This window comes from Monodelphis domestica, chromosome 1 (genome assembly GCF_027887165.1).
Source record: "Monodelphis domestica isolate mMonDom1 chromosome 1, mMonDom1.pri, whole genome shotgun sequence".
In the NCBI taxonomy this organism is placed as follows: Eukaryota; Metazoa; Chordata; class Mammalia; order Didelphimorphia; family Didelphidae; genus Monodelphis; species Monodelphis domestica.
Genome location: NC_077227.1, coordinates 662,152,116 through 662,167,868, shown reverse-complemented (window position 1 = coordinate 662,167,868; position 15,753 = coordinate 662,152,116). Strand labels below are relative to the sequence as shown.

Below are 15,753 nucleotides of genomic sequence, written 5' to 3'. Positions count from 1 at the left end.
AACTATCAAAAAATTCAAAGTGAACAAAAAAATTTATGAATGCCATGAATATGAGAAGCCTTCAGCCAGAGAGAAGAGCTTATTCAACATCAGAGATTTCATATGATGTAATGAATATGGAGAAACTTCTTATCAGAGTATGAATTCATACTGGTGAAAAACCTTATGAATGCAGTTGATAAGGAAAGTCCTTTCTGCTGGAGAGGAAGTTTTACTTACCATCAGAGAAGTCGCACTAGGAAAAAAATCTAATGATTGCAATGTATGTAAGAAGGTTTTCCATTAAACAGGCCACCTTTCTTGCCATCAGAAAATTCATCCTAAAGAAAAACTTTATGAATGCAATCATCATTAGAAGACCTTTAACCCTTTAACCAAAAATTACTTCTCTCTCAACATCTGAGGGTTCATACAGGAAAAATAATTTTGAATGTATTGAATGTGGGAAAGCCTTTTACCAGCATTCATCTCCTACTGACTATCAGCTAACTGATACTGGGGAAAAAAACTTATGAATGTAATACATAGAAGGCTTTCTGATGGAGAAGTCTTGGCATCAAAGACTTTACACTTTATGGGAAAAAACTATAACTGAAAAGTGATGCCCTCAATGTGAGAAGAACTTTAGCAAAAAGGTACAGCTTATTCAACATCAGAAACTTCATAATAGAGAAAAATTTTTATGAATATAATGAGTGAGGGAAAACCTTTTCCTATATCGCATACCTTACAAGACACTAGAGGGAATCAAAAATCAAGAAAGACCTAGTTACCATTTTATGTTACTTAAGGAATCATTCATTACATGACTAACATGTGCTACTATTATGCCAGCTGCTAGGGTTAAAAACACAAAATGAGGCAGTCTCCACACTCAAAAAGTATTGCAATCAATTAAAACAACTCTGGGGTACCTACCACCTTACACCTAGCAGATTAGCCAATATGAGAGTAAATGAAAATAATAAATGTTGATGGGGAAGTGGCAAAATTGGGACACTAATTGCATTGCTGGTGGAGTTGTGACTTGATTCAACCATACTGGATGGCAATTTGGAACTATACACAAAGTGCTTTAAAAGAATTCCTGCCCTTTGATCCAATCATACCACTGCTAGGTTTGAACCCCACAGAGATAATAAGGAAAAAGACCTATACAAGAATATTTACAGCCACACTTTGTGGTGGCAAAAAATTGGAAAATGAGGGGATGTCCTTTGATTAGGGAATGGCTGAACAAATTGTGGTATATGTTGGTGATGGAATATTATTGTGCTCAAAGGAATAATAAACTGGAGGAATTCCATGTGAACTGCAACAACCTCTAGGAATTGATTCAGAGTGAAAGGAGCAGTATATGGAGACGTATACAATGTGGTACAATCGAAGGTAATGGACTTTTCTACTAGCAGCAATGCAATGACCCAGAACAATCCAGAGGAACTCAGGAGAAACTGTGGAAATAGAAATGAAGAAGAACAACATATGATCGATCACGTGGTTCGATGGGAATGTGACTGAGGTTTTGATGTTAAAAGTTCACTCTATTGCAAATATGAATAACATGCAAATAGGTTTTGAACAACGATACATGTATAACCCAGTGGAATTGCTTGTCAGCTCAGGGAAAGGGGAAGGAAGAGGCAGGAGGAATTATGAATCGTGTAACCATGGAAAAATATTCTAAAAATATTTTTTTAAGTATTAAATTATATAAGGATTCAACATGCACACAGACATGTCAATATAATATATACTTCAAAAAAAGAGAAAAAAGAATATACATTTCAAATATGATTTGGAGGAGTGGGGAATAACTAATGCCAAAATCAGGAAATGGCTCCAATGAAGTGATACTTAAGAAAGGTGTGACAGGAGAGAAGGGTTCCAAGACAAATTAAGAAACTGTGTTCCAGACTTGGAAAACAGTCCATGGTAAGAGTAATAGATGGAGGATGCACATATATCACTCTGGGTGGAGTTTGCAAAGGGGGAAAATGTGCCAGAGGAACAAGGGCTTTAAATACCCAACAGAGGAGTTTGTCTTTTATATCAGAAGCAACAAGGGACCAACTTAGTACCTAGGTACTGTGAATTTGACAACTGTGTTGAAAATAGATTATAGAGGTGAGGAAATAAAATAGGAGGTTTCTGCAATAATGGACAGATGAGGAATTTGACTATTGTGCAAGGAAATTCTTGGTTTTCTTTGTCTATTCTGAGTTTGCACTTGTGAAAAGGGAATCCTTTGTTCTCTTTGCCTAGTTGGAGTTAACCTTTGGACTAACAATAACTCAAGTACCCTTACTTAAGTACCTAACTAGACTGAAGACTGGATTAACTCTCAAATATTTCTCAAGAATCCATACTATTCATAAAGCTTTGTATAAAATAAAAAGTTATAGGAGACACTACTAGCATGAAGGAACTTATCAATGTAGAAATGGCTTCATATTGAGGCCTGGAGTCAAGAAATTTTAAGTTCAAATACAGTCTCTAATACTTACTATCCATATCAACCCATTGGCCTCAGTTTCTTATCTATGAAGCAGAGATAATAAAAGCACCTACTTCTCAGAGCTGTTGTGAGAATCAAATCAGATAATAATTGTAAAGCATTTATCACACTGCCTGGCACACAGGAAGTGCTCTGTGTGTGTGTGTGAGTATCTGTGTGTAAATATATAATTAACTCATTCAGTCCATGCAATACATAATTTACTTATAGTCTAGGAAAAAGAGAACATAGTGTAATGAAAAAGTCCTGGAGTTGAGATCAGAAAATCAGGGTTCAAGGCCCTGCTGTAGAACAAACTCTATCATCTATAGTACAAGTTTCCTAATCAGCTGCATTCTCACTTGTTACACAGATCCTTACACTATACAATCCCAGACTGCAGGAACCTTATAAAGCTCAAATGAGATACAATTTATAAAATACTTTTAACCACAAAGTTGTAAATTTTTTAATTAAGAGTTTTATTATAACCAAAGAATTGGGGAATTTTAGTTCTGCCCCCTACTATTAATTCAAAACGTTGCTTAGGTCCAAAAATTGGAAGGTAAAGGGGGCAGCTGGGTGGCTCAGTGGATTGAGAGACAGGCCTAGAGATGGGAGGTCCTAGGTTCAAATCTGGTCTCAGATACTTCCTAGCTGTGTGACCCTGGGCAAGTCACTTAACCCCCATTGCCTAGCCCTTACCACTCTTCTGCCTTGGAGCCAAGACAGAAGTAATAATAAAGATAAAAAATGATGATAGAAGGTACAAGTTTTGCCCTGATCCATTTGTCAGAGAAGAAAATCCTTTCTTTGCAAGACCAAATTTCCTGAGTTTTTTTCTTTAAAATGTTTAAGCAAAAAAGGTTAATTATTTTTTAAGACTTAAATCATTATTTTGTACACAAGAGATCAAAATGGACTACAGCATATGCCATCTTTTGGTTATAAAGTCATTATTTTTTAATAATACAAATGTATTTAATTCCCAAAAAAACAATTCTTTTGAAGGATCAAGATGATAAATGTACCTATGTCTCAGGGGACTAGATGGTCCTGTTTGTATACTTTCATTCAATATAGGTTGCCCCCATTTCTTAGGCTCATATTAGACCAACCTGGTTTGTTAACAGTGCTCAACAGTCACCTTATATATTCCATTTTTCAAGACATTTGACTTCTAATCTGCCAAGTTTCAGTTGCTAAAATCTCCATTTAAAACTGTTTGTCAAGAATTCACCTTACTGGTACATGAACACTATTTACTGGTCAAAGAAGGTAACTAACAGGTTACAGAAAGCACAGAGTACAATGAATCATTTTTTTGCAATTTTGTATTCTGAGGCAATTTCCAAGAGTAAATAACTTCCAGAATTTTTTTCAACCCTTAAGCCCTTTCAACAGAAGAATCAAATGCAATGATGTTTTGTTTTCTCAGGTATATAACCAAGACTACCTACTTCCTTTAACGAAGCATCAAATATGTGCTCTTTCCCTAGTCACAATGAGCTACTTCTTATTTTTCTATGAAGAACAATATCCACAAAAATGTTCCAGAAAGAAATAAAAATCTCTGGATATAGCTGGAAAAGATTTCAGTCTGCTTCAAAAACTAGCACAAATTTGTATGCTTTTCAACCTCAACAGCTTTCTTTTTACAAAGCTCTTAACTCAGAAGGAAAAAAATTTGGATGGATATTATTTTTAATGATTTCTTGACTCCCTTATTATTTTTGACATTTACAAGTGAAAACAGCATCTCGATTATGTCCTCATATGATCTTATTACTACAATCTATTGGGAAGCTATAATTTTCAATTAGTCACATTATATCTTTATCAAAAATCAATTTCATGGGGCAGCTGGGTGGCTCGCAGTGGATTAAGAGCCAGGCCTAGAGATGGGAGGTCGTAGGTTCAAATCTGGCCTCAGACACTTCCCAGCTGTATGACCCTGGGCAAGTCACTTGACCCCCATTGCCTAGCCCTTACCACTCTTCTGCCTTGGAGCCAATACACAGTATTGACTCTAAGACAGAAGGTAAGGGTTTAAAAAATCAATTTCAGAGAATAAAAACAGCAAGAATCTCTGTCTACCTGCCAGTATCTTAAATAATAAACAAAAGATTTTTGAAGGCTTGAATAAAGAGCTTTTAAATATACTGTCTTAAGTGAAAACAAACTTCTGTGTCAGAAGCTCCCTTACAAGGTATGTAAAAATTACACTTGATCCACAATGCAATTCCAGATCTTAAAAACATTACCTGAAGCTGCAAAGTTAGTTATGACATTGAAAAAAAGTCACAGTTAAGTGAGCAAGAATTTATTTTACTTTAAATCCCCCAAAATTTTAAAACTGATTAAAACTATCAAAAATTCCCAGTAGATATAATTATCACTTTTATACTCTTAAATTTCTACAGTGAAATGAGCATGTCGATTTAGTATGCTCGACATGACCTCAAATATATTGGCAGACAGATACAGAATAAATAGCATGAGAATATTATCATTCACAATTTTTCTTAGTCTGCCCACTTTGCAGAATGGCAGAACAACAGAGGAGCTTTCCTATCCAAAGCCACAAAGTTATAGATGGCATGAAGATTCAAATTCATCCCCAATTCTGCTAAAACAACAAAGGTAATCCTTTTAAAGATCATAAAAATTAAAGAGAAGAGTGAGGAATGTCCAGGGAAATAGCTTATCAAATCTCTTCACCTCTAAAGTAGGCAAGTAAGTGAAATTCTTATTTGCATAAAAAGCAATTTCTAAATGATGATTTTTAGGCAAAACAGCAAAGTCGATGAAATCTGTCCTTGGTATCCTCTCACTTTCAAAGCTTTTCTATCAGCTCCTCTCCCTTATTCTTTAGGTATGCAGTATTATAATACTCTAGTCTGGCTATGCAAAAGCCCATTACTATCATGACCCTCTCCTCTACAGTTATGTCTCCCCTGGGCACACACTAGGATTCCCTTCACTAAATTTCCTATTCCATCCAAAAGTTAAAGCAGAGACCTTGAAATAAGACTGACAAAGAATACTTGCCCCTCAAGCCAATATGTGATAAAGAGTTCTGCATCCTACAAATTTATAGATTCAGAGCTTGTGTTCTGATTTTGCTTTTTCTTCATTATTTACTTAATATAGTGCCTTTTTTTTTAAACCCACCAAATCTTGGCTGAACTAAGAGAAAAAAAAGGAGTTCTTTGTGTCATGTACCCCTTTGGCAGTCAGGTAAAACTTATGGACTCCTTCTCAGATGTTTTTAAATATATAAAACAAATTACACACAATTAAGAAGGAAACCAATTATATTGAAATACAGGTACTGAAATTTTTTTTTAAACAAGTTCATGAACCTCAGCTTAAGAAACTTGGTCTAAAATCTAGTGAAGACAATGAGGTAGGTACAGCATCACAATGATAGGAGCAACCTGCCAGAAGAGTCTGAGTTGCTGGCACTATCACTAAGATGAAAATTAAGGCTATACAGAATAGAGAATTAGCCACGAATGCCAATTCCTTTCTCTTTTCAGTATTACATATTATATTTATCTAATTATAACCCTGGAACACTGTCCCTCTTCCACCAAAAGAAAAAGAAATCTTTAAAACTTCCTTGAAAATAGATACTTCATACAAAGAAAATAACAATTTGCTTCATTAGTCTAAAAAAGAAAAAAATTCATTTCACTCATGTCTCTTCATGAAGAACCTAGCTAATAAAGGGTGGCTAGGTGGCTTAGTGGATAGAGAGCCAGGCCTACAGTTGGGAGATCCTAGATTCTAATGTGGCCTCAGATACTTCCAAGCTGTGTAATCCTGGGCAAGTCACTTATCCCTAATTGCCTATCCCTTAATACTCTTCTGTAATGGACTGATACTTAGTAGTATCAACTCTAAGACAGAAGATATGGTTTAAAAATAATAATAATAATAATAATAATAATCCAGCTAACACAAAGAACAGGCAAATTTGTGGTGTCCATTTGCAGTCTGAAGTCACAAGCTTACTTCAGAAGAGACAATAAACAGAAACCTGTATCCAAGAACTATAGGGCTCTACTCCCCTCATTCCACTACATGGGAACCCTCTTAGCTCCCAAATTTCCCTATGTTATTTTTCACTACACTGTTATTTATTAACTTTACATTATACTCCATGTATTTTTATATATACTTATCTCACCAATTAGAACATAAACTCAATGCAAATAGGAATCATTTCATTATTTATACCTGTAACCTAGCACCATGCCTACCACATAGTAGATGCTTAATACTTGTCTAAAACATAAACTATATTTCTTCCTAAATCCTTCCCTTCCTCCTAACTTTCCTCTTACTGTCCAGGACATCATTATCCTCCCAGTCAACCAAATTCACAACCTAGCTTATCCTCAATTCCTCACTCTCTCTGTCACTCTACTCCATTTCTGATCTATTGCCAAGACCTGTCTATTTCACCTGAACTTCTCATTGTGTATGTCCCCTTTTCTCTTCTAACACTACCACCATCCAGGTACTGGTCCTCATTTACTGTAAGGATAACTTTAGGGTTGCAACCTAATCTAAATTAATTTTGGTTACCAGGGAATGTCCCAAATAAAATACCCAAATCAGTTTTTTTTTAATTATGGTGGTTTAATTAATATAAAGGGAAGGAAATAAGGAGAAGGGAGAGGGAAAAGGTGTAGGATTTCTCCCACTTGGCCTGTGCCAGGGGGAGTTCAAAGACCTCCGCCAAGAGGTCTCTGAAGAAGATTAGTGGCTTTCTAAGAGGATAGTGTTTGGAAGGTAAAGGAGAAAGAATCAGCCTAAACTCCAAGAGGGCTCATGGAAGATGCCTCACTTGACCTAGGCTACTCAGCTTCCTCCAGTATGTTATCAAGGAAAACTCACCACTAAACCCGGACAATAGCAGCCGCCACCCAAGATGCCAAAATGCTCAGCACGCTCCACCAGCCACATCGCCACCAAAGAGGCCAGAGAGAGGAAGTGATGTGAAATATATAGACAGTTTTTACATCACTTTCCTGTGTCTCACATAAACCAATGGTAGCTTAAGCTTGACTTAGGACAGCCCAGGAGTCTGTCAGTTGTTTCTGATTTATCATTTGCTAACACATGTCTATCATAGGCCATCCTCCTAAATACTTAATCCTTAAGTATGGGTGTAGACATTCCTGTTTTTGTTAGTCTAAGTAGGGTGGAGTAATCTAAAGTTCATACCCCTCACATCTAAACTACTACAAAAGTCTCCTGGGCCTCCCTACCTCAAATCTCTCCTCATTCTAGCCCATCTTCAACTCAACTCTCAAACTGATCCTAAAATATGAGGGTCTGACCATGATAACCTTATTCAGTAAATTCAAGTGGACTCCATTGCCTCTAGGATCAAATATAAAGTCCTTGGTTTGGCTTTGTTGTTGTCATTCAGCCATTTCAGTCATGAACAAATCTTTTTGGTCCTTAGGGCTCTTTTAGCAAAGACACTGAAGTGTTTGCTACTTCCTTCTCCAGCTCATTTTGAAGATAAAGAAACTAAGGCAAACAGGGTTAAGTGACTTACCGAAGGTTATGCTAGTATGTGTCTGAGGACAAATTTTAACTCAGGAAGATGAGTCTTTCTGTCTCCAGGCCCAGTACTCAATCCACAGTGCCACCTAGTTGTCCAGTTACCTCACTGTTTAGGTTTAAAGACCATTATAACATGGTCCTTTCCCTCCTTTCCAGTCTTCTCCTTGCTCCCATCCACACATTCTATGATATAGAAAACTATAGTCTACTTGCTATTCCTTGCACATTGTACTCCATTATCCTTACTCTGGGCATTTTCACTCTCATAACTAGAATTTTCTCTTCTCTCTGCTTCCTAGCTTCTCTGACTTCCTTCAAGACTCAGCTAAAATATAATCTCCTAAAAGAAGCCTGTTTTGATTGCCCTTAATGCTAGTGCATCTCTTCTGTGATTACAGTTTATATTTTCATTACATATAGTTGTTTTCACATTGTCTCCCCATTAGATTCCATACTTCTTGGCACTAAGTTTTGCTTTTCTTGCTTTGTATTTATCCTCAGTGCTTAGCACATAGTAGGTGCTTAACAAATGTTTGCTGATTAACTGAATGACTGCCTCCATCCTAATAAAATATAAAAATACAGATGAATAAGCATTCTTCCCAAAACTTGAAGCAAGATATGACCTAAAATATTATCCCCAGACATTCTAAAAATATTAGTTAGCCCTGATAATTTTTTAAGAGAACTACAGATGCCCCAAAGGAGAATTATATGTTTCTACTTTCTAAAATAAATGCCTACTGCTATAAGAAAACTCAATTATAGCCAACCTCTGATCACCTTTATCAAATACATGTCACTTCTAATATATGTAACATTCAAAAGGGTCAAAATATATCTATCATATATATATAATTCTCTATGATGAGATCTTTCAAATAAACAGCAGTGCATTTTTTGTTCCTACTCATCCAATGGCACTAATAGTAGTGGTAGATTTGTCTCATCTTTCTGTTTAGGAAATAGACACCAAATAATCACTCTGTATATTCTCTTTAAATACTTAAAGGCATAAGGGAATTATGTGTGTGTAAATAACTAGATGGTTAATTTTGTCAACAGCCAAATAGCTCCCAACTACCTATAAAAATGGGAGTAAAGGTATAGGTAACACTAGAAAATGCAAAATTAAACTACTGCCTCAAAATAGGTTTGGAGAGCAATTAGATACACATGATCAGATGCATACCTTCCTTCCCATCCCTTCTGCCAGACACTGAACTGGGGGAAAAATTTTGAATAGTCCTACAGTAAAAGGAAAAACCAAACAATTGAGTTCATTCTTTTTGTTGTTGTTGTTTTAAACCCTTACCTTCCATCTTGGAATCAATACTGTATATTGGTCCCAAGGCAGAAGAATGGTAAGGGCTAGGCAATGGGGGTTAAGTGACTTGCCCAGGGTCACACAGCTGGGAAGTGTCTGAGGTCACATTTGAACCTAGGACCTCCCATCTCTAAGCCTGGCTCTCAATCCACTGAGCTACACAGCTGCCCCCAATTGAGTTCATTCTTAAAAACTTCCCCAGGCAATTTTCTTAAATCTATTTGAAAAGAAGTGGCAAAATAACTAGCAACTAAAGAGTTACCACTGGGTACTTAGGGCAGGCGACAGCTGTAGCAACCACCTCTCCAAACTCATAAGCAAGGAATGCCCAGATTCACTATGAGTGGGATTGCTGCAGCTGCCAAAAACCATTTAAAAATGATTTGAAGATTATGTAGGAGGCAAGAAAATCTGCCACAAGTTGACAGGAAGGACTAAAATTCTCCAACATTCCAAATATTCAGAAAACAGGCATGAGGACAGGCCTCAGAAAACCAGTTAATGGGGTTATATATTTACTTTTACTAAATATTTATGACATATCACAACAAAGGATAATTTTATTTTGACCTATTCTCCTTGTTCAGTCCCTCTACTTCTCTTCTATCACCCACTCTTAGCCCAGTGAAGCACCTCTCTCTCCATAAATCCTTGTCCCTTTTTTGTTTTCCTCAGTGATTCTCACTGTCTCCCCCTCCCCCCTTTAGGTTTCTTTTGGAGAATCTCTTATCCTAAGAGTTTTGACATTTGTTATATGAAAGGAAAAAGTAAAGAAATCCTCAGGGTAGAGAATTATTCTTTATAGAAAAGACAGAGTGAGAACAGAAAAAAACTATTGGCAAGAAAGAACTTTAGTTGTGATAATGTCCTGGGCCAGTGGTCCATCTACAATCCTAAAAATTGGCTTCCTAAATGAAATTGTACAAGGTTGAAATAAGTACTGAATAATAATTAATATTAATATAAAAATAATTGCTAACATTTAGATAGTGCCTACTATGTCCAAGCATTGTGCTAAGTATTTTTAAATTATCATTGATCCTCATAACAGTGCTGCAAGGTAGGTGCTATTATTATCTCCATTTTACAGATAAGGAAACTGAGACAGAGGTTAAGTAGTTTCCCAAGGCTTCCTACAGCTAGTATGTGTCTAAGATCACCTTTGAACTCAAATCTCCCCGACTTCAGGCCTAGCCTTCTATCCACTTCTTTCCCTGACTTCAGGTCCCCTAGCTGCCCCCTAAAGAATAGACCTCCAATAATAGTGAATACAGAATTAAATCCTTAAAGACAACCCCTGGACTATCATATTTTTAACCTTTGACAGGTTTTTCCACTCCCCAGAACATATTTATGTCAGTTTCCTCACTGTGTCTTCCTCTCTGTGTTCAGGAAATACCAACTAGCTTAAAAGATTACTTGACTATTTCAAAAAACCTACAGTTTTATCAAGAAAAGCATTTCCTCCACCAACTAAAACTGAAACCTCTCCATGTTTTAGCATATTGTGTAACACACATGAATTAATATGGCCCAAAAAAGCATTACCTGGAGATTATTAATAAAGTCAGCCTTTCTTGCCTTAGCTAAAATGATTTAGTTAGGTAGGTTGCTTAGTGGATAGAGCACCAGGCCCAAAGATGGGAGGTCCTGGGTTCAAATGTAAACTCTGATACTCCCTAAGTACTATGACCCTGGACAAGTCACATAACCCTATTTGTCTAGCCCTTATCACTCCTCTATCTTAGAAATGATACTAAGTATGAATTTTAAGACAAAAGGTAAAGTTTTTTAAAAAATAAAACTTGAATTTTATTAAATGGTCCTTGTAAATTAGAAATGCATTCTACTACCAGACCCAAAAACTGGTTGAATAGGCCTACTAGAGTCTGTGCTCTGCTGGTATAATCTTTGAAAACCCAAGTTAACCTACATACCACAAAGAGGCTATGAGTAATATTTTAATAGTGGAACCTGAGTATTAGCCTATTCTATAACAATCTTTTTGATGGCTACTTTTTTATTTTATCTCTTGCCTCTAATCTCCTCTGATGGCACCTATAAGCAAGAATTTATTTTATTATTAACCTATCAAAATGTTACTCACAGAACACTAACAAGCAAGCCACACAGCTATTCCAAAGAGCTATATAATACTAGAAAATTCAAGTAAATACCAGTAAATTTCTCTCTGGCTAATCTATAACTAAAGAATAATAGGGGGAGGGGACAGCTGGAAAGCTCAGGAGAGTGAGAGCCAGGCCTGGGTTGAAATTGGCCTCAAACACTTCTAAGCTATGTGACCCTGGGCAAGTCACTTAATCCCCATTGTCTAGACTTTACTACTTTTCTGCCTTGGAACCAGTACACAGTACTGATTCTAAGATGGAAGGTAAGGATTTTTTTTAATTAAAAATTTGTTTAAAAAAAAAACTTTTTTTAATTTTTATTTTAAAAAAAAGGATAGGAGGAAACTACAGGATTGTAGGGACCTTCATAGGTCAAATGATACATGAGGGAAGCAATGAATTTGCAGGTTATGATTTTTCAGACATAATAGTAATTCATGAAGATGATGTGCTAGATATAGAGGCAGCAATATACCTGTATCTCATTTTATGTAACAACTAATTCAACATCTCAACAGATAACATGGTTTCATTAGTGGGTACTCCCCTCTAAACTTGAGCAAGTAGTCTTCAGGACTAGCTGTAGGGGAAAAGAGTATCCTGAGCTAGTCATTCTTTAGGAGATGAGCCCTTCACACTTATCTTACCTAAAATTATTCCAAGATGATAAACATAGAATACAGTCTGCTGAAGAACAAATACCCTAAGGTGTTCCAGCAAGTATGGACTTGCCAGAGGTCGGTTACCCTCTAACAGCATAACATTCAAGAATCACCTTCATATAACAGAGGCATCAGAGTAGGGCTACAGTGGAATCTGTGTAACAGCATATATATATATATATATATATATATATATATATATATGCTGTATATGATATATTTATATATATATGTGTATATATATACATATATATGCACACAGATATACATATTATATATATCTCTGAAAAGCTGTCAAAAAGTCCAATTTTTTATCGATTATCTCCCATTTTCTCAATGAACTATATTCTAACTTGAAAAGTGCTTCATCTTCATTTCTGATTTTTAATAGCTAAGCAGTAGCATCTAACAATTTAGTTTCCCTGCCTTCTGTCTTTGTCAAGCAGCTCATGACCTATCTGTAAACAAACATTTAAATCCATCATAAATAGGAACTCTCAATGAATATTTTTGAAATGAGAGTAATCACCCCTGAATTATCTAGATAAAACCCAGATTTTTAAAGGAGGGTACTACTGCATTATAAACAGTAATTTTTCTCCCTGCAAATGCAACAAGAGATGGTGTTGAACTATATATATATATGTATAATATGGAAAACTATTATGTTCTTTATAAAACATACCCCTGAGATTGTTAGACAGGACCTTCCCCCAGAATTCTGAAAGCATTCCCTTCCTCAATGAGAGCCATTAAAGCAAGTAGAAAGAAAAAACTTATTTCATACCTGTACCATGTCCCAGTTCATTTCCAACTCCTCCTGAATCTTGCCAACATTTCTTGCAGTTTTGACAGGCTGTCCCTGAGGAAACATTGTAGATTTTATTTTCTTTAAAGGGGGTTCACCAAATGTAAGATTATCTTCATCTTCTCCCTTCTTTATGCTGTGTTGTCCCTGCATGGTGCTCGTTGATGGAATCTCGACGCCACCACCATCTAAGTGGTCAGTTCTGCAGATCGCCTCATCAACTTTCAGTTTTTTGGCCTTCTGCATTCGAAGCTTATTAGATACTCTCTTCCGTGTGCTATTTGTAGTTTTCAGGTTCTGCAAAACTTTCAGTTCATCTTTGCTGTCTTCCGAAACATCATCAACAAGCACAGAGCTATTCTGTCAAACCATCAAGTGAACATGTGATTAAAACAACATCAAAGCCAATTCCCCAAAAGCCTTTAAATTCAACTAAAAAAATTTTAATGTGTGTTCTCAGAGCACAGAGCAGTAAAGCAAGCAACAAGGGTTATAGAGTAAAGAACAGAATAGGCAAGGTTTCAACCTTCATGCAATTAAAAGATCTAACCAGCTCATTACTCTGAAAGGCCCAGCCTTCCCAGAAAGCACACTGGGTCTGGTCACCCCAAAAAGCACCTGTGTTCAGTCTAAATTTCACCCCCAAATAGGGCATTTTGATAAATTTCAATTAAGCATCAGCATCAAATCATTACATCTTCTCCCAAAAGTTTATGGTACATGAACCACTGACAAAATGCTACCACTCAATCAAATGAAGAGGTTCCCTAAGTCACCGAAAAGGCACAGAGTAAAATTCAACAAAAGACCAAAAGGAAGGAGAGAATAATATTCACAAATGAAGTTCAAAACTAAATTTCAAGCAAAGCTCTAACCTCCCCACTTCTGAATCAAACTCTTTAACAAATGTTCACAAATAAAAACATTGCCTGATGTAAGGTTACCCTTCATTTCATCACTCTTTCATTCTCTGGTGCAGACACTTAATCCAAATACTAGTGGTTCCATAAATATCTATTGAATAAACAAATGAGGTAAGCAATAAAACTTCTAAAAGTAAAGCATGAGTGATCCAGCAAGAAGCAGCAAACTGCTTACATAATCCACAAATTAAATAATCAAAGCAAAACAATGAAAAATTGAAAGTTTTCAACATTTTCATAAAATCCAATGTATACAAAGAGTTTGAGATCTTGATTCCATCCCTTAGAACTTCAGGCAAGAATCAACTGAACTGCTGCAAAAAATATAGAAATCAAAACCAATTTTTAAAGCATTTCAGAAAATCTATTCCATTTCTTTTCCTTATCCCCATCCACATCCCCACTTCAAACTCATTCTAGAGTTTAACAGACTGTAATATCAAGAATTTCTTCCTTATATCTGTCATGCTACTACATGCATTTTGGCATAATGAACAGAATGCTAGACTTGAAGTCAGGGAGACTCAGTTGGAATCCTACCTAAGACCTTTAATAACTGTATGGTCTTGAGCAAGTCATTTAACCCAAGTCTGAGTTTCTTCCTTTGTGAAATGAAGTTAAGGACAGAAGCTTCCTCACAAGACATTATACAATTCAAATGTGAGATTATGCATTTAAAGCACTTTGTAAACCTTAGAGTATTATATAAATATAACATAATTACTATCTATTTAGATTAATCTCTTTTTAATCTATTCTCAATATAGTCAGTTCTCCCTTTATATAAATTCCCATTATGAAATTCAACTTTATATTGAATTTGTTATATGTAATATGTAATTGGAAAGAATTTTTTTAATGTAAAGAATTCATAACTTTATCTAAAGAATTCTGAAAGAAAACTGCATTCCCCAAAAAGCACCTATGTCAACTTTACTAAACAGTTCTGGTGCTTCCCAGCCTCCCACCTTCCCACTAAAAAATAAAACAAAAAAAAAAACAAACCTAAAAATAAACCCTCCAAGTGAAAACAGAAGGATTGATAAGGACTACAGAATTCTCTAAGACTTTGGCTGGCCAGTGTGATGTGCCCAATGGACGAGGTTCTCATGGTTCTTTTCTTATTTCAATGGATTTCCTTCTATGCCATGTTCTGCTAATGAGGAAACCTCTCAGACCAGCAGCATTTCTACAACTTAATCTCAAAGAGTTGCTTATGGCAACCAAGATGTGAAATAACTTTCCCAGAGTCACATAGTCATCACAGGTCACTCTCTAATTCCTATTTATAAACAGAAATTAGGTGCAAAAGATCTCTCAGCCTAATCCTGGGATCACAGTGAGAAAGTAAAATTGCTGGTCATCAATGTCCTCATTGGTGTGTGCTGATGGAACTTAATAGCCAGGACTGCCATTTCTCATACAGTATAGGTAACCAAAAACCTGGGAAAGTAGCTAAAGAAACTCCCTTCCCCTGTGTTACATACTTCTTCAGTGGAATAAAACATGTTGAATTTTGGCAAAAGTTATAAGGAATTCAGGAAAATCTAAAGTCATCTAAAGTTCTCTAAAACACCTAAAAATTTTCTAAATAACATGTTTCTGCCCGAGTTAGCCTGTTCTACTTCTGTCCCATCTTATTAATTAAAAATACTAAATATCAGTAGAAGAATCCAATAGAATTATTCAGTTAATAATGAAGATAAAAAACTGAGCTTCTTTCCAACTCTTATTATACTAAGTTTTATGGAAAGACTTCATACTCCTACCACTATATAAGAAAAACAAAAAAAAATATGAACATAAGGAAATAATGCAGTA

General features: G+C 35.8%; 1 protein-coding gene and 1 long non-coding RNA gene across 4 annotated transcripts in view; one reads left to right on the top strand and one right to left on the bottom strand.

Annotated features, from left to right (window-relative positions):
- Nucleotides 1-15,753, top strand: part of LOC130458174 (uncharacterized) — a 69,605-nt gene that overhangs the window by 32,201 nt on the left and 21,651 nt on the right. The window lies entirely within an intron of this gene.
- Nucleotides 1-15,753, bottom strand: part of SRBD1 (S1 RNA binding domain 1) — a 355,867-nt gene that overhangs the window by 332,222 nt on the left and 7,892 nt on the right. For all 3 annotated transcript variants that reach the window (XM_056821193.1, XM_056821253.1, XM_056821129.1), the window contains exon 5: nt 12,989-13,369. In XM_056821193.1, coding sequence (XP_056677171.1) covers nt 12,989-13,369 — 381 coding nt within the window. The remainder of the gene's footprint in view (nt 1-12,988; nt 13,370-15,753) is intronic.